General features: G+C 40.2%; 1 protein-coding gene across 1 annotated transcript in view; it reads left to right on the top strand.

The window, feature by feature from the left end:
* The first annotated feature begins 4,017 nt into the window (after positions 1–4,017).
* LOC115587240 (C-Jun-amino-terminal kinase-interacting protein 1-like) overlaps positions 4,018–25,647 on the top strand; it is a 31,540-nt gene continuing 9,910 nt past the window's right edge. Inside the window, exons 1-8 of the mRNA XM_030426951.1 lie at positions 4,018–4,492; positions 14,192–14,267; positions 16,515–17,093; positions 20,096–20,677; positions 21,581–21,838; positions 23,365–23,440; positions 23,561–23,727; positions 23,828–23,931. Coding sequence (XP_030282811.1) covers positions 4,421–4,492; positions 14,192–14,267; positions 16,515–17,093; positions 20,096–20,677; positions 21,581–21,838; positions 23,365–23,440; positions 23,561–23,727; positions 23,828–23,931 — 1,914 coding nt within the window. The 5' untranslated portion in view covers positions 4,018–4,420. The remainder of the gene's footprint in view (positions 4,493–14,191; positions 14,268–16,514; positions 17,094–20,095; positions 20,678–21,580; positions 21,839–23,364; positions 23,441–23,560; positions 23,728–23,827; positions 23,932–25,647) is intronic.

Here is a 25,647-nt window from a genome sequence, read left to right as displayed (position 1 = left end):
CTACGGACCACCACATGGTAGTGGACTAGTAGCTGATGAGGTGCCCTTGAGCAAGGCACCAAACCCCCTTATGCTCCCCGAGCGCTGTCACAGCAGCCCACTGCTCCTAGCTTGCAGGGTCTGTGTGTGTGTATTTGTGTATACTTGTGTATACTTACAATATGCAGCTAGTGATGGGTCAAATGCATATTTGCATGTAGCATGTGATATATTTGATAAAGTATAAGAAAAAAAATGGTCAACAAGGTATTTCTTGGAAAGGGTCTTATATCTTATAATATAATAGTAATATTCGGAATCATGTCAAAGAGTGTCACACTTCACTGGGGCACCAGACAAGGATCCCTACTCTCTCCATCATTGTTTGCCGTCTTTGTAGAGCCACTATACAATCAGATCTAATCTGTTTATAGGCTAGTTTTCATGATGGAGGTTTGTGGTGTGAATTCCTTGAATGATATTGTTATGGCATTGAGTTGCAGCAGCTGTATTTCAGAACAATATCATTCACAGCTAGTTTGAACACTGACTTAACCGTTTCTCCCTAAACCAACTTCTGGATAAAAATAAATGCATATTTTTGCAGTGATGCCCAATACAAACCTAGAGCTAAGCCAATATAAAATCATCATCAGATTATATATCACTCAATACTGAATGTACACTTAGGCACAATAGGCATGACAGACAAATAATTCTCATGTACTCTGGGCTTGCCAACCAGTTCACTCTTTCTATTATTCTCTTATTCAAAAACTCTCTACCATCCTGGAATGCAGAATACCACCATACCCACAGCTGTGTCTGCTAGGAGACACTTCAGAAATCAACATACCCAACAAATACAAGAATGGCTTGCTCCCTTCAACTGGAAATTAAAAAGATCAATAACTGTTAACCACTTATCAGACCTGGACCTCTTATCTGAACACATATCTATGGCTCACTAGGGGTGGGAATTGATATGTTTTTGTCGATCAGTCCAATTCCTTATCAATTCTCATATCGATTCCTGAGTAGTTAATTGAGTGGCAAAAAACGAGTTCTACACAGTCTTCTGCACCAAAAGCAACCATTAAATTTTTTCCAAAAATTATGTCTGCACAAGACTGTGAACCTGAACATATTCAACTCAAACACTCTGAACAACACCTTGAGAAGATAAAGTGTCGAAAGAAAATATAGTCTAAAAAAATTAGTTTGACCGCCTGCCTATGAGTGTTAACTTAGCACTTAGGTTGAATACATGACATTATTGGTACTTAACTCCATGATGGGCAGACAAATGTTTTACCACGTTGCTGGTATTTGCACCCTTACACGATATTACAGCATTGCACTGATTACACACAGCAGATTTCTCAACTTGTTTGGTGCTTGATGTTGAAGGTCTGAGTCATTGCAGAGAGTGTGACGTAAATGTACCGCGACGCGAGAGAATTGTTAAGAAGAATCGATAACGTTGGAGGCGTACAATTCCAATGGAATTGGTCAGTTGGAACCGGTTCTGAGTCGGAACGGGTTCTCGATTCCCACCCCTACTGCTCACAGTAACACTTTTTTGCCCACCACCACAACCCCTCTTCGGAGGACAGCTTTATCTTTATTCAAACAACCAAATAAAATTTTAAAAATGGTTTAAGTAGCTCTGAAACCCACACATATAGATATTTAATGATAGATAATGATAGTAATCAGTATGTGTGTTAAGAACAGTCACTGCGCAATATACTCTTTGTTTACTTGGCTGTCATTCATGTGAAATTGATTGACAATGTTTTGTAATTCCTGTGAAATGGATTCAGTGCAGTCAATAAATTCTGAATTTCTTCAGTGACACAGATATCGTGATGTATCATGGATGAAATTTTTTGCAATATATCGATTATCACAGAATCGCTGTATCGTGATATTATCGTTATCGTGGGCAAAATATCGTGATAGTATCGTATCGCGTGGTACCTGGTGATACCCAGCCCTAGTTCCCATTGCTGTCCTTGTTAGGGTCGGGCTAATGCCACTCACATTCCTACATTATCACACTCACAACACATCATATTGCAACACGCATCCAGTCAGATATACACACCCACAGAGCACCCATCTACACACAACAACACACACTTACACAAACCTACACACACATACAGGCATCTACACACACCTACACATGCCAACATACACACACACACACTTACAATGAGTTTTTATCGGGTTGGTCACTGTTCCACTGATAGTGTCACAGTTCTACTATGGCAGTCAGGGTTCTTTGTTTTTTTGTTTTCCCCCCTTCTGTCTCCCCCCCCCCCCTTCTCCCTCACCTGCTCCTTTCCCTGTGTGTGTGTGTGTGTGTGTGTGTGTGTGTGTGTGCGCGCGCGCACGTGTCTGTGTGTGTGTGGGCATAGCAGTGGTGTCTGCAGTAGTGGAGAGGCGCACCTGCAGATCATCAACTCACTGACCTCGGCTATATCATCCTGGTCTCTTCTCTACTTCATGTAAGATTGTTCCCTCCCATATGCTGAGTACACCATTGCTCTATAATTCCAGACTTTTTTCTTATGTTGTAATTTTTCTTGTAATCTATTTTTTTTCTCCTGACCGGATTTTGTCTAACACTCGTGTTTTTACCCTCGTGTGCAGAACCTCCCGACCTCTCAGCTCAACATTCTGCTCCATTGGCTCACCTAAGATTCCTCCACGTTGCCACCAGACAACCCAGCCTGCCTGCCCTCCTCGTCATCCACTCCCTCAAAGAACTCTGTTGCAAAATAAATACCTTTAAACTGATTTCCAACCTCTGGCCTCTGCATTTTGGGTCCAAACAAAATCCAACCAGTCAATCACAATAAAACAGTCTATGTGTTGAGGTGGGGTTTTGTTTGACTCACTATGTGGCTGATTCTTAGTTTTTGGGTGATCTTCTGACTGACTAGTTTTTTGACTGACTCAGACTGGACTGCCAGTTAACTGCATTATTTATTAGCTGGCAGTTCTGAACGATGGACTAGTTTGCTGACCTATTTGTTAACTGTCTGACTAGCTGGTTTGTTTGTTCACTGGTTGAAGGATTGACAATATTTTTGGCTAACTGGTACATGACTTAGCTAATATAATTGACTGACTTAATCTAAGTTGGCTGACTGGGAGACAAAAAGATTTAATAATTGACTTGCTGGCTGGCCGAATGGCTTAATGACTGGTTTTCTCAATGGATAGTACAGTAAGTTGTCTAACTGGTTTGCTGATTCACTGTTTTTTTTTTAATGACTGAATGACTTGAATGTTTGTTAACTTGGCTACTGATTATTGATCAATGTAAAAAGGCTGGTTTGTTGAATGGCTGGTGCCCTGACTGACTGTTTTCCTTGGTAATTTGGTTGGCTGGTTGGTTGATTGGCTTAATAACTGAATCACGTGTTGTGTATCTGTTTAATAGACTGTTGTGCTAAATGCCAGGTGGACTGGCTGGTTGGCATTTTAGCTAATATAACTTGCTATGGAACTAACTGACTAGTTGTTTCAGGGGTTGTTTTTCATCTGATGGGGTTTACTACTGGCTGGCCATATGACTGGTTTTGCTGGCTGGTTTGTTGGTTGGCTGGTGGATTGAAAACAGTATGTGATTGACTGTGTCAGTGTCCAGTGTGTTAAATGAGTTGTTGTCTGACTGAATGGCTGGTTTGCTGACTGCTTTGGTGGCTGAATGAATGTTTGTTTACTGGCTGGTCTGTCACCTTTGTCTCTCCATGGGATCACTGTTACTAGATAATCTTATTTGGTTACACACACACACACACACACACACACACACCCACCCACACACACACACACACACACACACACACACACAAACATACACACACAAACACTAACAGTGTTTATTAGCCTTTACTCACAGAAAACACCACAGGCAGATGAAGTGATGATGTCATACTTTGCTCTGATTGGTAGACTCTGCCTTATTCCTCCCCCTCTCTCTCCCTCCCTGCATCTCTCCCGCTCCTCCCTGCCTTCTTTGCTCTGTCAATCCTTGTTCACCCCATCTCTTTTCAACACCACCCACCTCTCTCTCCTGTCCTCCTTCTGTCTCTCTATCTCTCCTCTCCCCTCTGTTCCACTCTGCTCTTGCCAGGAAGATGATGGTGCCGATGATGATGTGACAATCTGACCAGCCAATGATGATGCAAGGAGAGGGTGGAAGGGGTGTGTCCTGAGCCAGAGCTCTGAGCTGATTGAGGCTGAGAGGATCGAGGAGGAAGACGGGGCAGAGAGGGAGGTAGAGGAGGGTGGGGGAGGCCTTGTCCGAGTGGAGGAGCTCCTGCGCTGGCTTAATAAAGGAGGAGAAGAGGAGGAGGAGGAGGAAGAGGAGGAGGGAGGGTGTAAGCTGTCACCTGTCAAAGGGGGATCAACCTGTGCTGTCATGGAGAAGTATCGACCAAAGAGGCCGACCACCCTGGCTCTGTTCCCACAGCTGCCTCAAGCCGGCACCCAGGTAGGGAGGCTGGGAGGATCCCCTGTTTTTACAGTGTGTTAGTGTGTGTATGGTTATGGGTGGATCCTGTGTTTAGGATGAAGCAGAAGTAACATCAGGCTGAATAAATGGCTTACAGTGTGTGTGTATGTGTGTTTCCTGGGAGGATCCTGTGTTCAGAATGAGACAGCATTGGCTAGCTGTGTATCTGTGTGTGTGTGTGTGTGTGTGTGTGTGTGTGTGTGTGTGTGTGTACTGGTGGTAGGTCAATTCTGAAAATGGTTCAGCAGTAGCTATATGTTGCTGTGTTTCAGTTCCTGCTTTGTGTATTGATGGCAATACTATTTGCAAACACCTGTATTATATGTAAGTCTTGGTTGGTTTATTCATAAGACAGTCATGTAACTGACTTGTTTTCTTCCAGCAGACCCACAGTAGATGAGCAGCTAGGGTTTCACTGACTTGCTCAAGGACACTTTGACAGGATACACTGGCTGTTGTGGAGAATAACCCTGATTGCACGGTTAAAACAAGCTGTTCTGCCATTTCATTAAATATATCTTTAAGAAGAGTCATCTGTAGCAACATCTTCTAGTTAGAGACCAGAGGAAGAGGAAAATACAATACCAGGCCAAGGAGGGATATTTCACAAAAAACAAGTCTAGATGACGGTAAGGTTGCTAGCCTTTGGTGCTCAAGCAGTGCTCAGTGATGAGCGCTCTCTGGAGGGAGGCAGCAGTGGCAGTAGTAGTTTAAAGGTGTATTCCATCCTGTTTACTGTGTCAATGCGGATCAGGGCAGAGTCATTGCACCCTAAACTGGGTTTCCCTTCCGTGTCAACATCCAAATCATTCAACATAGAGAGGAAGTCCCTTCCAGTTACATTGAGACATCATTTCAAATCACTGTTTTTGTGACTGCTGGTGTCAATTGATGTCCAAATATTAATATAATAGAAATACACTATAGGTGAGATTTTGTCATTAGTTAGCAAATAAGAGAGTAGGAAAGTGTTATGCCTTAAATTCACAAAAATCTGTAAACATCTTTTAATGGCTGAGCAGGCAGAAACCTAATTAATGTTTCCAATCTGTAGCTACAACTTGAAAATAAGGTGAGTAGCAGAGGTTAAATGATTAAATGTTAATTAACAGAACGGTATCTGACAAATTCAGATAACAGGTCTAGTCCCTCATCTCTGTTAGTGCCCTCGCTAACATTTTGTCAATACCCATGCTAACATTTTGTTAGCTTCTTTGTTTTGTTACATTCGTGGCTTGAATTTTCAAACTAACGATTCTGCTGCTGTGTACTAAAAATACCGGCTTTGGCAAACCAATAACAATTGGTTAACTTGTTAACTAAAAAACAACCTAAGCAGGGATTCTGACATAACCTCTGTGCTGGTCATTGTTCCCCTGATATGTCTATCAGGGTATCTGTTGAATGTTATTCGAAGCTTGGAACAAAGTTAGCTAGCTAGCTATACTGAGAAGATTAAGCTAAGAGAACGCAAAATAACAATGGCACAGTCAAGAGTGGATTAAAGGCACATACTTTACACACCATTGTAAGTATTTACCATTATTCTGCTTCCCTCTTCATCACTTGATGGATGTTCAGTCCACTGTGGCTCCTGTAGGAAGGATCAAAGCATGATAAATACCCAGTTCTAGGTGCACCAACAGTTTTGCAGGACAGATGCAGTATAAAGGACTTTTCTCCAGACTGTGGTAAAGATGAGGAGAGGATAACATTACCACAACTTCAACAATGAAATTCCCACTAAGCTGCAAATGTTTCACCTCCCAGTCCAGCCAATAAGCTTGAGCTTATTGTAGTGTCATCAGCCAGAATAGGATTGTTAGGAAAGTCAAAATTTTTTAATCCCATTGCCAACATAGTAATTGAAATGAGCCTTTCTATCCAACAATAAGATGGCATTGTTCTTTATAGCGTATCCTTTATATAAGCAAACAATCTCCATTGTATGTTATATACTGTAAGTTGATATAAAGTTCCTCTTGTCTGGGTGATAAAGCTATTCAAGGGTGATAACACAGTATATATGTAATTATGTCTTCATGTATAGCAATCAAAATGTTATCGGAATCAGTTCATAACTGTACACTGTAGTGTTGGTAATGCACTCAGTCCACATGTCATCAGACATCGCATCCAGTTATCAAACATGCTCTTTAGTGATTACCAACCTGTCCTGCTCGCCAGCTCGACTCATGACAGGAGCTGGATTTGTGTGTGTGTGTGTGTGTGTGTCATCAACTCTTAGCTAAAAAAAATAATCAACTAATTACGAGTTCTAAAACTAGCCAGTACGTTTACATGCACAGCTTAGTCGGATTACAGCCATAGTTCGACTATGCTATTCAATCAGACAACTGCAATTGTCCGAGTATACATGCCTGTGAGAAAATCAAATTATTGGCCGGAGCATGTCATACCCTCAGCACCGCCCCTCCCTACACGCAGAACACGCGCTGTGCGTAGGGCCCCACGATCCATGGGGGCCCCATTTTGCGCAAGGGGATGCATTCTCACCAAATGCGTAAAGGATGCGCATCACTGCAGTGAGGTGCGCGTAGAGCACCAAGTCAAGCAGGAGAGAAAAAGAGAAGAGTAATCTGACACCGCACGCCCTGCCGCAATGATTGACAGCACGCAGTATCTGACCAATCAGATGAGCCGACAGGCAGTGGGATGCAGGTGGAGAGATGGTCTCTAAACGGCAATATGCATCGGGAGCAAGCAAAAGAAAGAAAAAGTCAAAACAAGAGGAGGCTCGTGCTTCACTTGAAGGTGGGTGTGTTATTGAAATAAAAAAGAAAAACTTTGTGGCATAAACACCCCAGCTGCTAATCATGAGACAGAAGAGAGGATCATTCTGTCAAGATGTGGACTGGAGATAACATTTTCCAGCAGACGTGATAATCATTTATTGAATGTCTTGTTAACTGCATATACCTTCACCTCTGTTGAAAAAGAAGTGGTTAATTGACCAGTTGGTGGTCGTATGTTGGCTCAGGTTTATAGCCTATCAATCTATGCTATGAATAGAAGTTTTGGGCTATTTTTATGGACGTATAATGTCGTCATCTCATGGTGAATTTAATTCATAACACTCAACAGATACGATAAATTAAGATAATCCTTTATTTGACCCACAATAGAAAAATTGAAAGCGTTGCAGCAGCAAACAACAGTGTAGGAATATAGAACCTAAGTACAAAATTTAAAAATAAGTATATAAAAATATCTAAATTTAGAAATATAATCAGATCAAATCATAATAAATATTATGATTAGTTGTAGTCATGTTTGCATTAATTGCATTTTAATCTTTGTGAGGCTAGTATTTACATTAATGTCATTGTGTAATTTACCATTTAGACCAAAACAAATCTTAATAATCTGCTTGTATGATGGATTTCTTCTCCTAACAGGGTCAATGCTGAAGTTTGTTACTAAGGGTGACACGGAGCATATATGAAGGAGTAATGCGACTATCAATCGAATAATCTAGGTGTTTTAATCCGACTATGAGAAATCCGATCCAGTCCGATTTTAGTCAGACTAAGGTGTATACATCTTAAAAATCCGATCATATTCAGACTAACCCAATTATTCAGTTTTCTCGAGTGTCAAGTAAACGCACTCTCATTAATGAGTACTGTGGGCCTTATATGTTTCTATCTGATAATTTACAAGTAAATCAATAATGACAATAAGACCTCATAACAGTAACAGTCATAAAGCATCCCGCAGTGTGGCTGTATCTACCAGGCAGGCATTCATTAGTTTCCGTTAATTCCGTCTTACACTGTGAAAACTCTCTTACAAATACTTAAAGGAGAACTTCGGTCGATTTAAACATGCAGCTTCATTGCTCAAGCTACCCTTGACTTGCCAGTACCGAAGACGCGAACACATTTGGTCCAACCATTACAGAGCTCCGTTAACGGACACTTAGCATTGAACGCTAACAGCATGGGGTCAGAACTTTACACTGTGTTTTAAGCGTCTTAACATTGTCCACATCTCACACCAAAAGTTATGCAACATCAGCAGACACCTTAGCACACAGCACTGTAGCATGTATGACTCAAACTGAATAAAAAAGTAGTTAAAACAGTGTGTTGACATCCACGTCTTCTGGTAGCTAGACCAAACTAGTATATCCATCGAGTGTGCACTTAACAGGCTTAACAGGCTATTGTAAGGCTCATGGCTCATGACAGGCTGTAACATGGACATGTACATTATGAACAGAAACATGAAAATGCTGGAATACATTTCCATCTCTGCCAGTGAGGGTGTAAGCGCACGCTCGACGTATCGACTAGTTTGGTCTAGCTACCGGAAGACACGGATGTCAACAAACAGGTTCGTGGCTGCTTGCACAAACACACTGTTTTAACTACTTTTTTATTCATTTTGAGTCATACACGCTACAGTGCTGTGTTGTAAGGTGTCTGCTGATGTTGCATAACTTTTGGTGTGAGATGTGGAGCATGTTAAGACGCTTAAAACACAGTGTGGAGTTCTGACCCCATGCTGTTAGCGTTCAATGCTAAATCTGCGTTCACGGAGCTCTGTAATGGTTGGACCAAATGTGTTCGCGTCTTCGGTACTGGCAAGTCAAGGGTAGCTTGAGCAATGAAGCTGCATGTTTAAATCGACCAAAGTTCTCCTTTAACTTAACAAAACTTAACCCAAGCTCGAATAGTTAACATGTTTTTTCTTGTTAAAGTTATCTTATCTCTATGTAGTAAACTGTTTGACATGCATGCCCATATTAAAAATGGTGCATTCACATACTGAAATCTGAGATATGAAAAGTGAGCACTGACTTTGCTTTGCTGTGGAAAATTCAAAACAACAGAGACATGCTGATGGGGAGAATGTGGATTTGTAGAGCTGCGATTTACTGTACGGTATTGACGATGCCTTTTCCCCTTATCCCTCAATGTGCATGGGGGTTTTAAAGGCATGTGGTGAGGAAGAGGCGGAAGGTGCTATGGCTGATGGAACAAACGAGTGAGGCCCAGTAAAGGAACCACTTTGAAATAAGTAATCTAATGATAAATAAAGCAGCTCTCTGTGGCCTCTGGGCAACTGACTGCCTCCACACTGCTTACTGCTGTTAACAGAGGGAGAGAGGAGGAGGTTGATGCAGCATCACAGGCAGCCACATTGATCTGTTGTGTCTGTCTGAAAGTCATTTCAAGTTAAGTGTCTAGTGTGTAGGGTTTAGGGGCATCTATAGGCAGAATGGAATGCAACATTCATAATCATGTTTTTAACAGTAAATATTCACCTGAAACTAAGAATCACTGTTTTCATTACCTCAGAATGAGCTGTTTAGTCACCAAAGGGAGCTCATCCTCTTCCACAGAGCTCCCTATGTTGCACCGCCATGTTTCTACATCATCCCAGAACGGACAAACCAAACACCTGCTCTACAGAGGGACTTTTATGTTTTTGGTGGTCACTGCAGGGAAGGGTGAGGGGTATCGAGTAGGTTGCAATTTGCAAACTCATTTCTGGACTCCACTAAATCTTATACATTGGATGTCTAACACTAAATGGGAGGAATCTGGTGTCTGCGCAGGGCTAATGACAGACTTCCTTAATGCTAGGATTCAAAACTGTTCTAAAAACAAAGTTTACATCATCAAAACAGTTATTGATCCTTTATAGTCACAAATGGAATCATGACCTCATCACCATGCATTCTGCAAACAGCTGTGTTTAAAAGAGAGAAATACTATTAAAGATATGGTGTGTTTTCCTTTCACTTGGCTTCCAAAACTAATGCATGAACTAGCCTGGAGGAGGCAGCGATGGTGATGTTCCAATTCTAGCCACAGGGGGCACCAGACTCAATCCAAAATGAAAGTTACATGTAGCTGCTTTAAAGGAGCAATGTAGGGGAGACTGGGGACAGTTGCAACACTTTTTACATTACTCTCAGTTACTCAGAGACTATTTGGACTAGGCTCACCAAATCTTTACATATTAAACCTACATCTGTCTGCCAAAGGCCCATACCATTTAAAGACAGCTACATATAACATATCAATCACAATATTTATTTGAATAGAGGAATTCAGACATTGCAACTGACCCCAAATCTGGGGACAGTTGCAACACGGATCAGGGACGGTTGCAACATATCAAAAAAACATTAAATTTCACTCATTATCTTCTGCTTTTTGTCTAAATAAGCACAGTATACAATATTAAGGTATTTAATAAGTTTTGTTTTGTGTAAAACATAGGCCTACCTTGAGTCAATGTGCAGATGTTAACGAAGCTATAAAAACTCAATATTTCATTTTGGGACAAAAAGAATGGAATAATTTGCAATACAAAAAACCTTTATTAAACATATGAACAAACAGTGAACTGTTTTAGTGAACAAAATTCTCATTATTTTAAAGCTCCAGTGAATATAAACTTTGACTTTAAGTTTTATTAAAGGCACAAAAATGTTTAAAAAATAAGAGAGCAACACTCGGCTCCCCCCAACAAATCTGCTGCCTTGTGAACAATTCCACCAGCTCCTTTTTTTTTGGTTTTCTTTACACTTTTCTTTGTGGTTTGCTTTTCTTCTATTCTTTTTTTTGCCTTCCTCTGTACAGATTTGTTTTTTTCTTCTTCCAATGCTTTCTTCACAGGCGTGTCTGTGAGTATGGCAGTGGAGCGCCATTTTCTGCCTTTTGCAGACTCTTTTCTTGCTCCTGCTTTAGGATAACTAATTGCTCATTTTTGCTCTACAAGTTATTTGGGGAATTATTTTGTTTATCATTAGCATTAGTTTCTCATTATGATTGCCTGTTCTGTTTATCATGAGCAATTGTGCCTATTTTGAACTAGAAATCTTCAAAAATACGGTTGTGTGGTCTGTTTTGATATGACTAGCCTAATTATCATGGGGACAGTTGCAACAGTTGCAACTGTCCCCATGGTATCAGTCATGACAAAACGCCATGTGCTAGCTAGCCACATTGACACTGACACATGTAAACCATGTCATTTAATAGTCAACAAAACAGTGATTCAAACTAGGTAGGTTTGGATTCATTCATACAAAAGATCAGGACAGTATGACAAAAATACAGCTCATGAAAAAAGCTACTTTCATACCTCCAAAACAACTTTGTCTTGATAGAAGCAGGACCAGATGCTCAATATGGCCCCTTTCTTCTTGGTGGGCAAAGGGTCTAACTGAGCATGTGCAGTGAGAGTGTCACACTCTAGCATGTTTCTGATTGGAGACATAAGGCTTGTTGCAACTGTCCCTTGTTGCAACTGTCCCCAGTCTCCCCTACTTTACGTGTGCATTCATATATCCATATTGTTTCTTACTTTTAGCAATCTGCTTTAAGCATTTAGAATCAGAATCAGTTTATGGAGGTCAAAACACAACATTTCAGATCATTGAAAAGGCTTGATTCTAATCTGTTCCATGACCTGAAACGTCATTGTGTTGTCTGAAATGTCATTGAGTTTTGACCCTCAGAGCCACTTTAGGGAGAACTACTTAAATCTAAGCAATTGTGTGTCACTGGTTTTGCCATTATTAACCCATCTTTTTATTTAAAAAAACCCTCACATCTTTACCAAACAAGTTTCATTTTTAAAGCAGATCTATCAGATGGATTATAATAAGGTTTGTTTACTTTCTTTTTATCCTTTTGTTTGTGTTTTGTGTGAGGTCCACCCCCGATGGACAGCCGATGGACCACAGGAGTCATTGATATGGTTATACATGAATTTAATATGTTAGGAAATAATTAAGTTGCTTAAAATCAAAAAGGGCTACGTACAATATCAATAAGAATATACATTTAAAGAGATTAATTTATATGTAAATCCATAAAATAATTTTAAAATAAATCAAAAAATGCAGTTTTAAAAGAGAAAAAACTACATGGCTGTATTAGAATCAACTAATATTTCATAACCACTGCAGTAGCCAGACTATATAAGTGTTGTTGATTGGTAGTTGAAAACATCTCCCTGCTCTTTTATCTCTTGCCTCTCTCCAAAATGTCCTTTGAAATGTAAAATCAGTTTTGTGTGACTGTGGTAGCTGGGAAGTGATTGCTAGTGACTGTTTAATTTTAACATTATCTAATTTCGTGTTCATTGAATGGCCTAATTGCCAAACCTCTACCAAATCTGCAGTGAAAAACAACTCATCGCCATACCTAAAGGACATCACAGGTTGATTGTCAGTGTCTTCTAAAACAATGTGTTGGCCTTTAAAAAATTATTAATCTGAGTGTTTTCTGATCTGCCACCACTCAGTAGCATATTTTCACACAATATTGAGTTGCTGTAGGCTTTCTGTAGTAATCTGATCTGTTAAATGTCATGTAAATAAGACCCCAGTTTAATAAGCAGATTTCTCCAGCTAGGTGTCTGTTGGAGAACAAAGATTTCTTGGTCATGTATACAGATGAATGGGTTTCCAATCAGTTTTTTGCAACACATTTGCATAACAAACATTTTAAACAAGGAAACCATCAGTTACATTTAAGGGCATTTAGCAGACACTTTTGTCCAAAACCACTTAAAGTAATTTATACACTGATGGCAGTGGCGGCAGTAGTCATATCAGGAGCAGTTTGGGGTTCAGTATCTTGCCCAAGGACACTTCGACATGCAGACCAGGGCAATCGAACCAGCGACCTTCTGACCATGAGACATAGGCTTTGCCCCTGAGCCACAGCCGCCTTGTGATAGCAGTGCAGCAAGATGGGAATAAAGATCACAACACAATTTGATGGTCCAACACTGTGATGAGCCCTGCTTTTGAGATGGTGTGTAATAGATGCACCTTGCATTGATATTACATGGTGCAGGTTGCCAGGAAATTCTTAAAAGGTCCATTTAAGTGTTTAAAGAGGTAGAGTTTGACCCTAGAACAGTAGGTGAGCCCTGTGGTTATCCATAACACTCAAATGAAATATTTGCTGCAACATGCTTACCTGGCATGTTCCACTGACAGTTCATGTTCTAGAGTCCAGCAAAGGATGCACTTTGTAAGAGGGCTATATACATATACGTATCTGTATGCGTATACGTATAAGTATTATATGTAGTATGAATGTGTTCAGTGTAATCCAGTTCAACACAACCACTTCCTCTGAAAGGATCACAGCGTTGATCCACAGCGTCTCTGACAGAAAAGAAGATGGTAACTCTGTATGTGCTACTAAAAGCGAGAAGTTTCTCGGTGTCAGACAGAAAATGAAAGATGGCATCCTGACTGTTCCTGACTAATAAAACTGGCACTATCAGCTTCCTGTCTGCACATTGAAATCAACACAACTGCTGTAATGTCAGGCTCACAGAGGGTATCATCAGAGAGGGGCATGTGCTTAACAGAGAGATACTTTGATTCCCCATCTTTCCCTCTTTTACGCACACACACACTGAGTTACCATAGTAACAGAACGGTGTGTGATACAGCGATGATGCATGATGGGATGTCAGTAAGTGAGTCAGCGCTCTGCATGGCTGAGGCTGGACTGTCAAACTCACTTCCTGGTTGATGCTGTTTCCTCTTCGTGGAATTTACGCCATCGGTGGGTGGGGGGAGGGGGGGAGGGGTCTCTTTTGTGAGTGTGTGTGTGTCATGTCTTGGATTTTGTTCTTACACTGCTGCTCTGCTTCATTCACTCTGTCCAGGACACCATCAACAACAACTCTTTGGGTAAGAAGGACAGCTGGAAGGACTCCCGCTCTTCCTCCCCACATGTTACAGGTATGAATCCTGCTGAGTGTGACAAAAAATACAAAAACACCAAAACCCAACAAACACACAAAGATGAAGAAACACACACTTAGTGGGTATAAACTCTGAAGAGGATCCATTTTCTTTATTTGCACACAATCAGTGACATAGCTCTGTTAACATGGATAATTTGTTCTATAAACAAAAGATAATAAGACACGAGGATAAGCTGACTATACTATCTGGGGTTCACCACAGAACCCCAGATCTAGCCTTTCTAGTTTAAGTTCAATTCAAACATAGTCCAAGATTCAAAGCACACAAAGTACTTCACATATAAATACATGAATACACGATGATCCCAATATCGCTCCAACAATTGTACCAAGTCATGACTCAAGAAAGCCTTTCTCCTGTCTGTTGCTCTCCCTTTCATTTTGCTTCAAACAATTATGAACATCTGAACAAAGGGATAAAAGATGTCACACTCACTCATTAGTCCATAAAGATCTCCTCACAGCACAGTCTCCTCAGTAATCTAGTAAAAATAGCAATTTAGATACTTAAAGCAAGCCTGGTCTTTGTCAGCTAATGTACCCGAACCATTTTGACCACAATCCCTTATATTTCTCTGATTGCATTGTTACAGAAAGAGTAAGTAAGTAAGTAAGTCTTCTAAAAATGGAGTGTCTGGTTGTAAGCACTCCCTGGTCAGGGCTTTCTTCCCTCCAACAAGTAATATCCTCATTAAATATTTGTCTGCTGTAGATTGAATATTCGTTGCTATAGTGATCAAATAAATTGTCAGAACATCAAATGAAATAATAATTTGAGATACGGACACTTTCATGCCAGTAAGATGTAGGTTTTGGGCAATCCCAAAATAAATGGTAATTTTTGTCTGTATTTGAACCACATGATCTCCAACAATTTGTTTCCACATCTTGATGTCTCTTCTGAGCAGGGCTAATGAAGAATCTCATGATGCTTTTCCACCCAAATTCCCTCTAGCTGTGTGAAGCTGTGGTTTTCCAATCTAACCATTCCTGATTCTTTTTCCATGTACTCTGACCATGTAGGGTATTTGAATTTTAAAAAGTCTTAAAAAACTTTTATTACTCTGCATCTCACTCTACGTCGACTCCCATATTTGCAAATTGTCACAAAGACATTGGTATTTCACTGCCTCCTTTTTCCAATTCCTCAGTCATAATTTCATTCAACTGATGCCTTACTCATAAATATTTAAAGAGATCCTGGTTCTCAATCCATATTCTTTTTTGAAAGTTTCAAAACTCTTTCAAAAATAAACAGTATGCTTTTAGCCCATTATTCCATGTTTTAAATCTGGTGTCTGTCCTGCTTTGGATAAAATCTACATCAAATGCACACCATCATTATATTTTCTCTGCACCCCTCAGGTTATGCTTTTTGACTACTTTCTACCAGATGTGAACAGTCCCTACATTTTCTCCCTCTGCTATTTCCTTCCACCTTGCCTTGAAGTGTGAATCACAAACATACACAAAAAGGTCTTAATTGATCTGCTTAGTAGTAATCTGATAAGTTCAACAACGCCATTCTCCCTTTCTCTTTCGATAATTGCATTACTTTGTATTTCATTCTTAGCTTCTTACCAATACAGATATAACAAGAAATTAACTTATCCTATTCAATTACTTGTTGGTCATTTATTTCATTTGGCAGGGAATGAAAAAGATAGAGTAGAAGGCAGAATAACCATTTTTACTGATTCAGTTTTTAAGTTTAGGCTAAGAACACTAGGTGAAACATCTGGAATTGTCTGACTTAGCTTTGAAATTTAAAGAGACATTATTAGCTTTAAACACTTTTGTAGTTTGAGTAGGGTTAGCCCCAGATACTTCATTGTCTTATTGTCACATCTCAAACCATATTTGGTAAAAAGGTGCTTTGGTGGATCAAAGTTGAAGGACTTAATTAGGTTTTTTTTTTGAACATTCAGCATGCGATAATATTCAAAAAGTTGACATTAAAATTGTTTATTCCCCTAATCTCTGCAGTTTTTCTCCTGCATCAGTACAACTAGGACCTTAATGATAATTTATCATTACATTAAATGCATGTTTTTGGAAAGAAAAGTGTGTGTGTTATGATGAAATATTTTGTAATGAATCGTTAAATTTTCTTCCAATTCGTATGCAGAATAAACTGCTTTCCTTTGGCTAATTTGATAATCTCTCTGTATGCGTCATACACAATCTAATACTTTGTTTGTTTTTGTACTCGTGTGTTAAGGGGATCTAATACCACCAGCACAACCAAAAGCTGAGGACAAAGTCCGGCAGAGCATGCGGCGCCCAGCCCCCAAACCGCCCATTGCAAATGGAGCCAAGACCAAAGCCAACACTCAGGCTGCTGCTGCCACCACCACAGACACACGCGCCCGACCACGGGACAGACAGGTGTCTGGAGCCACACACACACAGTCCTCCAGCACACAGAAAGGTCAAAAGAGGGTAGGAGGAGGCGGAGGGAGAGGAGGAGGAAGAGGAGCAACAGCCATGCGAGAGAGAAGCCTGCTGGACATCAGAGGAAAAGGTGGAGTGACAGTAGGGAAGGAAGACAGAAGAGGGGGGAGACTGTGTGAGGGGAAGGAGAAAGACAGGAATGAACATCAGAGGCCAAGAGAAGCAAATGGACTGAAAGGCCGGGGGACTGATGGTAAAGGAAAAGTAGGTGCGAAAGGGGCTAACAAAGGAGGGGGAGTCAAGCCAAATAACATGCCAGGAATTACCCAGGAAGTTTATTTGACAGCCATGGTGGTCCCACGTACGCCTGTAGCACCAAGAAACCAGGACAAGACCCAGGACCAAGGTAATCAATCCGCTTTTAGAGTGCAGGGGGCAGTGTTCATTACCTTTGTTTAAAGAGAGGGTAGACTGACTTCTTTTTTTTAAGCTGAGCTGAGGGGAACTGCAGAGCTGGTGATGATTTTCTCTGGGTTGGCCACAACTACTGTATATATGTTTAAAACTGAGAGATCAGATGGTCACGTAGACAATACCAGAATAACTATTTAGAAGAGAACATGTGATTATTATTAAGAGCTTTTCTGAGTGGTGCTGTGAAATTTCTGTTTTTTGTTAAGCACTTTAGTTTTCCCTTCTGCTGCAAAATAACTTTTCAGAGGAAGTTCCATCTAATCTAACCATATGTGATCATCGATGTTTAAAGGGGTAATTTGTAAGATTAGTGTGGAGCTTGTTTCCTAAAACTACTTTGTACCTTAAGAGGCAATATTCTGATAGCCCCCATAGGTTCAGTTGGGAGTTTAATATGTAAACAAAACAATGTCAAAACAGTAAATATGCTTACAACAAATGTCCTTATTAAACTTAAGAAATGCTACAGTACAGCACCTGATTCAAGTTGATCTCTTTTAACAAGCTTAATTACCTCAGTTGAAGTGCCATGCCTTACATGGTTAGAAAGTTTAGATTCTAGTGATTCCATTCAACTCACCAACAGTGTCTGGGTGTTTCACTAGTGCATCGTGCAAAACACTTTTCTTATTCCCCAAATGCAGTGGCAGTCCTAACTTGCATGACCCCCTGGGTAAACCTCACCTTTAGCGCACCTTATTGCACTTCATGTTCCACATACCTTTCTCTTCGATACCTCAGTATTTTATTTTATAGCTACTAAAGCATTTTACTGTGTATATTATATATTTTTTTTATATATATTGTATATAGTACTATATTGTTTCTATATTTTCCCTTGTATTTTGATTGTATGTACTTGATATCTATGTTATGACTGAAATGTTCTTGATGTGGAAGCAATTTGTGATGTGATTAAGTTTAACCTATTTGGTTGTGCACTATTAGATAACTCCCTTGTTTCACCGCTAACCTGCTACCAGTAGGGAGAGCAGAGGTCCAAAAGTGATTTTTTTTTTTTTCGAGTTCTCATGCCACCCTGGGCAGCTGCCCATATTGCCCAGTCTAGGAACTACCCCTGCCCAAATGTCCACTAGATCCATTTCAGTAGCATATTTTGTCGAAACACAGTATTCCATCATTGAATGGAGACAAAATGGCAAAATACTGTGATTCAGATGCTTTTTAATGCTTTTAATTGTAGGAGAATTCCTCTTATTTCACAGCAGCAACATTATCCCTCTACACCAGACATCCTGAGATGGTAGCCATTTGATTGAAAGCTGAGTTAGTCAGAGTGACCTGCTCTCTCTTCTTTCTCCTCTTTCCTGAGCCACTAACACTGCATCAGATGACTGATTCATCATGTAGCCAATGAGATTTAAAATCCAGTAATACATTTATTTTATATCAGTTTTTGAAGCTTTAAACTTGGAAATTGCGCAAATGTATCCGTTTTTTTAATCAGTTGTTCCTTTTGTATAAGCTGTTGTTCCATCTAAGCCCTTTATGATTTTTGTATGCCCTACGTTAGTTTATATAAGGAGATAAAAACAAACTATAGCAAGATTTTGTCACTGTTACTATCAGACAAGGCATATTGAGTTCACAGAATGGCATTTTTTTGCTAGACACCTAGATATATTCTCAGAAAAATAAAGGCAAATGTTTATTTTAAGTGATAATGTTATTAAATTAGAACTTGGACCATGTAAGTCTATATGATGTGGACCCATTGTGTTTGCTAGCCAATAGGAGCATTTGCAGGTCTTCTGGAGGCTGATATATGCATTAAAACATTTAGGCAAGAAAAATTAATAAATACTTAAGTATGCTTAGACATCTATAGACAGTTTGGGAAAATAAACCTGATTAACTTTTCAAAAGAACCCAAAGCCATGTCTCTACTCCAAACTGCTTTGCAACTACTCTGGCCTAGACTGGGTAGGCCTTTTGGGATCATTTTACATCCATTTACAGGAATAAAAAGAGGTTAACTGATCATAAAACACACATTATTCTAACTTGACATTTACTAGAACTCAGTTTGTCTCCACAATCACTTCTGGTTTGGTCCAAATAAATCCTCAGTTCGCAGAGGAAGATGTGAAAGTATTAGGGTTCTACAGCCATTTACACCCACTGCTGATGTCCAACTCCCACTCTCTTTCTCTCTCTCCTCTGCTGCTTTATGCGTCTCCTGTCCCCACCTGCTGTGTTTTCCTCTCCCCTGAGAGATAATCTCGATCAGAGCAGCAGTAAATTGCCTCTGTACTGTATCCCCTGTCTTGAGACTGCCATGTGTTGTCCCAGAGAATGCTGCATCAGCAAACTGTAAATAACAGTAGCTAGCTACAGCTAAGGATAGATGGCAAATAGCAGAAGTTGTTACTTCCCATGGTGATATGCTGCCCCCTATATTTTTGGAGCTATCTTCATACTCTGGCTATATTTTACAAATTACTCCTTTAAGGTATGAAGCATATGTGAGGTGGTATACAAATACTCAAAAAACAATTTTCAGTTAAGTACATGCCTCCATGCCATGTGAGCTTTAATTTAGTGCATAGAAAATGAGGACTGAGGATGAATAGAAATGTGTTTTTGTCATATTTAGTCTGAGAAGTAACATATCCTCTGCCTGAACTAAAGCTCAGCGACACATACTGTACCTCCATCTTGTGCCACTGTTGAGGAATAGGGGGACTCAGGGGCTTTTAGTGTGTTATTAACATTGTTGAAATGACATAGTTGTGTTAAGAGTGAAATATTGGAGGAACAAATAATATTTTTGCCAGGATGGGAGGGTCATGTGCCCCCTGGGATTTATGCCCATGACTAATACGTTTGTCTGCATAATACTGTTAGTAAGCAGTTCATGAATTGCTGTATAACCCCTCGTATCAACCTTTTGTCCATATGTTGTGTTCTTAGGCCAAAACCATGACAGGACCCAGGATAACGCCCCTGCCCTCTCCAGGTCCAGCAGCGAGGGCGGGTCAAACAGAATGTCCCTCAGCTCAGACACAGAGGGCCCCCCTCCAGGGCCCCTGCATCCTTCTTTATCCCACCGAATCAACCCAGACATCAGTGAAGAAGAGGGGGAGGGAGATTTGACTCCCTTCATGAATGTCCAGAATGGTCCAACCACCTGCCTTGCAGAAAAAAAAACAGAAATAGACTATACCAAGTCAGAGGTGAAAGTAGGGGGAGAAAAAGGTGACAATAACACTGAGGTGAATGGCACCAACTCTGTCACTCAGGGAGCTCATGCGGCTGCTCAGACCGTACCAAGGAGTGAAGCTACAGCAGGATTAAATTATGATTCTGTTAAATACACTCTGGTGGTTGATGAACACGCTAAGTTGCAGCTAGTCAGCCTAAAGGACTGCTTCCACCGTTACAATGAGCACAATGATGACAGCGATGCAGAGACAGTCTATCAGTCAGCCAATGAGGAGGAAGACCCAGAGTATGAGGAAGAGAGGAAGAAGAGGGAGGATGTAAGGAAGCAAGGTAATGAAACTGATTCCTTTTTAACATGGATGAGCATACAGCAGTATCACACGTTGCTACAACAGTGTCTCAAAGTTAAAAAGCTGAAGGGACACAGATGACTTTTTTTCTCGTTTGCTTTTCTACCAGTAAGGATGGCCCTCTCCCTAAGGAAAGTTCATTAAAGAGCAGAAAATGTCTATGTCCATCCGCCCATGTCGAAGTTCTTATTTAAATATCTGAATGAAGGAAAAGATGTTTAGTGTAATTTATACTTCTTACATTCCCAGTTAAGTTTATTGGCTCAGTACTCCAATGTCATTTTAAAGGGGGAGAGGGAAAGAGAAAGAGAGGGAGGTGGACACATTTTGTTGCATCCTTTATGATAGACTTTGTAAAAGTGGACATTGCATAATTATTTAGGACTTATAATATGCAATACTAATTAATTGTGGTGGAGATAGAGGACAGGTTACAGGGTCAGCAAAATCATCAGGAATTGTTTTCTAGGAACCCTGAATATCCATTCTGATTTTTTTCTGGAAATCTTTGCAGTACTAGCTGAAATGTCCTGCCTTGAATCCAAGCTTGTCACAACCTGATAAAAAGAGGTCCTCTCTAGTCTGGTGGTAGGGCATTAAAACAAAGTTTACTGTGTTTGTACATAGAGCTTTGTGTCATCTGTATATTATCAGAATAAGATCTGCCATCAGCTAACAGAGTGGAGGACCCAATACTAAGCCTTGTGGAACACCACTAAACAGATAATGTTTAGAACACCACACCTCTTACTCGATGAATGTGTAGGTGTAACCTCAGGAGGGAAGGCTGGCTGAAGTTGAAATCAAATCTGCACCATCTGTCGGGACAGGTTCTTGTTTTTTGCTGCTATCAGTTTGACTTTTCCTTGTTTTCTGCTCCAAGAGAGGAGGAAAGAAGAGGTAAAGGGAAGAAGGGACGAGGAGGAGATGAGGAAGATAAGTGAAGAGGATGTGAAGAGGAGGAGGGAGGAGGAGGTGAAGAGGAGGAGGGAAGTTGTAGCAAGGATCTGCAAGCAGTCCAAGGTAACATCTACCACGACCTCAGAGGAAGAAGAGTCCAATGGAAGAGGGGCCGGAGCCTCTAGAAGCAGGAAGTTCCTTAACCTGTTTGCCAACAACAGTGGCCATTATAGTGCTACTGGTTTGTATATTCTACATACTTGGTTTAAATCAAACACAATAACATCTCCTGTGGCACATATTACTACACTTAACCAATTAAAGCTGCCTGTATCACAGACAAATAGACTTACATCTATGATATCAGAAAATGCACTGACAACATGTAACTGCTGACTGTTTATAATCAGTGCAATTATAATGTGTTGTGATCGAGATCCTGAACCATCATGCTGGAAAATTACAAAGTTACATTTTACAAACCTTCGTGTAAAAGCATAATTATGATGATAGAGGCATTTTTAGGATTTACTGTATTTTCAGTTTCGGGTCAAACTCTATTTATAAAACACTAAGGAGGCTGGACACAACATGAAACTTTGCTCGCAGTATCACCAGGGTCTCTACACATGAACACGAGCACTGAGAACATTGTTTGTGTACACAGAGTTTACTAAAAAGAAGGTTTTTGAACAACTCACCTTAGCAGTAGCTTGTTCCACTAGCTGCCATCATGAAAGCTGAGAAGTATCTATCTCCGAATGCGATGTAACATGGAGGACAGTTAAGGTGGACCGCTACTGTCTTCCAGCAACAATGCAACGCGATATCTCACGTGACTTTTCTGGCTTTTTATTTTAGTATCGTTTCTTATAAGAGGATCCCTTTTCAACTTCAAGGTCAATATTGTTTTTCGCTTACAACAAAACAACAAATTATCTGTGCATTTATATGGAACGAAGCTTTAGGAGTGTTCAGCTAGTGGAGGAAACATCTGCCAACGTGAGTTGTCAAAAAACTCCTCAATGCTCGTGTTGTGTAGAGACCCTGGTGATACTACGAGCAAAGTTTCATGTTGTGTCGAGCCTTCTTAGTGTTTTAAAAATAGTGATTTTGATGCTAGTGTAAAAGTGCCCGTAGCACATTGAAAATGAGTTTGAACTGAAAATGAAAATACGGTAAATTTTAAAAGTGCCTCTTTTGTCGTAATTATGCTTTAACACGAAGGTTTGACCCATATAAATTCACAAAAAAGCCTAAGTTGCATTTTGGCAAGAGTTTCACTTTAACTAAAAGACCCAGAGTGTAATTTTTCTACTCTTTGACCACAGCACATTGCCCTGTCGATGCCACTTGAGTGCCAGTAATGTTTGACAAACTGGAAACAGTCCTGTTTGTGGTTAAATACTGCATCCAAATCTGGGATCAGGGGTGTGAAACCAGGCTACATTCACTGACACTAATGTGTTCATTTTTTTTTTACAAGATCATGACATTTGTCAAATTATTGCCATAGTGTTATGTGCTGCATTTAGGCCATTCATTCTCAGGGTCTGAAAGCTGAGAGGAAGGGAACAGCCAGACGCATTTAATACCACACCACCAACTTTTAATCACTTGATTTCTTTAATCGAATTTTTTTATTTATTTGTCTATTCATTTATATATTTATTAATTTATCTATCTATCTATGTAATGAAATTATGAATTTGAAACAAAAGACAAAGTGTAGGCAGTTGAGGGTAACATAAATGCTGTATCATTCAGGTGCTGTGTCATTTGGTCTATTCTCCTGTGTGCTGGATGGAGTGGAGAGACATCAGAGCCACAGAGCTGTCTACAGGTTAAACACACACACACACACACACACACACACACACACACACACACACACGCACTCTCTCTTCAGGAAATGTCCAAACACATTAGACTATAATCTGTGCATTTTTATTCCTGTCTTTAGGTTTGTCCCTCGTCATGCAGATGAGCTGTGCCTAGAGACTGATGACCCAGTGTTAATGCTGAGCCAGTCTGAGGACCTGTGGTGTCAGGGTTACAACATGAGGACCGGAGCTACAGGCATATTCCCTGCCTTCTACGCTGTCAATGTGGCCAAAGATGTTAGCCAAGGTGAACTGCAAAGAACTGGATTTTAAAAACAGAAACATCTTCATCATCAACAACATTTGACGTATGTTTAACATTTCCTTGTTCTGCTTTCTTTTCTCAGTCCAGAAAGATGGTTGTGTAGAGCAGTTCCTGGTGCGATTCCTGGGGTCAGTTCAGGTCCCTATCCACAAGGGCAACGATGTGCTGTGTGCTGCCATGCAGAAGGTACATAAAAACAGAACCACACAATGAAAGCCATGTAAGCATCGGGGATATAGTGGTAGGTTAAGACACCAACCTCAATCATCTGGCATAGGCAAAAAATAAATGAAAAATGATTGAAAAGTATAAATGCTTTTTAAAATGATGTATTATATATTTTGACATTACTACTGTAAATCTAATATTGACATTACTTTTCAAATGAAATGTTCAATCACAGTGACATGTTCTCAGAGAATTAGCACCTAATGCTACAGTGGCTTCCATACAAAATAGACTTGGGGTCAGTTTTGATCGTAAAGCTTCAGGCTTAAAGTGAAACTCGCGCCAAAAAGCAACCAAGGCTTTATTTGTGATTGAATACGAGTCAAACCTTCGTGTAAATGCATAATTACGACGAAAGAGGCACTTGTAAGATTTACCGTAGTTTCGTTTTCGGGCAAGCTAATTTTCAATGTGGTGCAGGGGGCATTCTGACACTAGCATCAAAATCGCTATTTTTAAATCACTAAGAAGGCTCGACACAACATGAGACTTTGCTTGTAGTATCACCAGGGTCTCTACACATGAACATGAACATTAAAAACATTGTTTGTGTATGCAGAGTTTACTAAAAAGGTTTTTGGACAACTCACGTTAGCAGAAGCACCTCCGGCGCGCCACCGTCATGGAAACCAAGAGTGGCGATCCCCCAGTGCGACCTAACAGGCAGGAGGTCCACCGTTGCTCTCCTGTCTGTTAGGTCGTACTCAGGGATCAACACTTTTTGTCTGCCATTACGGCGGGGCGCCGGAGGTCCAGCTCCAATGGTAAGTAGTTCAAAAACACTCTTTTCAGTAAACTCTTCGTACACAAACAATGTTCTCAATACTCGTGTTCATGTGCAGAGACCCTGGTGATACTACGATTCAAAGTTTCATGTTGTGTCAAGCCTTCTAAGCGTTTTAAAAATAGCAATTTTGACGCTAGCGTCAGAGTGCCCCTGCACTCCATTGAAAATTAGCTTGCCCGAAAACAAAACTACGGTAAATCTTAAAAGTGCCTCTTTCGTTGTAATTATACATTCTACATCCTCCCCCATGCTGATGAATAGTCAAGTGAAGTTACATAGTCCGCAAACCATGTCTGGAGTTTCACAGCAAAACAGCATTACAGCATTCTCCTGAACAACTGAGGAGAATGTGTCTAGGGATCTTAAAAAAGACAACTGAAAAATACACAAATAGTCTCCATACAACTTGTCTGATATAATCCAAGTCTCTGGAAGCCAAAGACATAACAAATTAATTGAAATTGAAATGGTATTTACACCTTTTTGAGAGCCCAAATCTTCACTGTAGCTGCTAAACTTATTGCGTCAGCATGCACCCTTTCTGAAGAGGGTGCCTTGTAGATGTTTAGTTTTGATTTGGTTTGGTTTTGAGATTCCCTTTTTCATTACGAGTTTCTTTGAAAGGAGAAAAACTGTTAAAACCATTCACAATTCATCTGTTGCATTGGGGTAGAGGCAGATATCTAAGAGGCAGATATCACAAAGCCGAGACAAATTTAACCAAAACAATCTGAGATTTGGTCACACTAGCCCTTTAACTGGCTTGAATCCACTGTGCTGTATGCAGTCTGTGCAGAGCTGTACCTGTTGCAGCTAATCACTTCACTGAGACTAAATCCTTATTAAGAATATTACAGCACAGAGCTGGCTACTTCAGTTTCAGGCTT

Source organism: Sparus aurata, chromosome 8 (assembly GCF_900880675.1).
Source record: "Sparus aurata chromosome 8, fSpaAur1.1, whole genome shotgun sequence".
NCBI classification, from domain to species: domain Eukaryota; kingdom Metazoa; phylum Chordata; class Actinopteri; order Spariformes; family Sparidae; genus Sparus; species Sparus aurata.
Note: the sequence above shows the minus strand (reverse complement) of the source record. Positions and strands in the feature narration are given on the sequence as shown.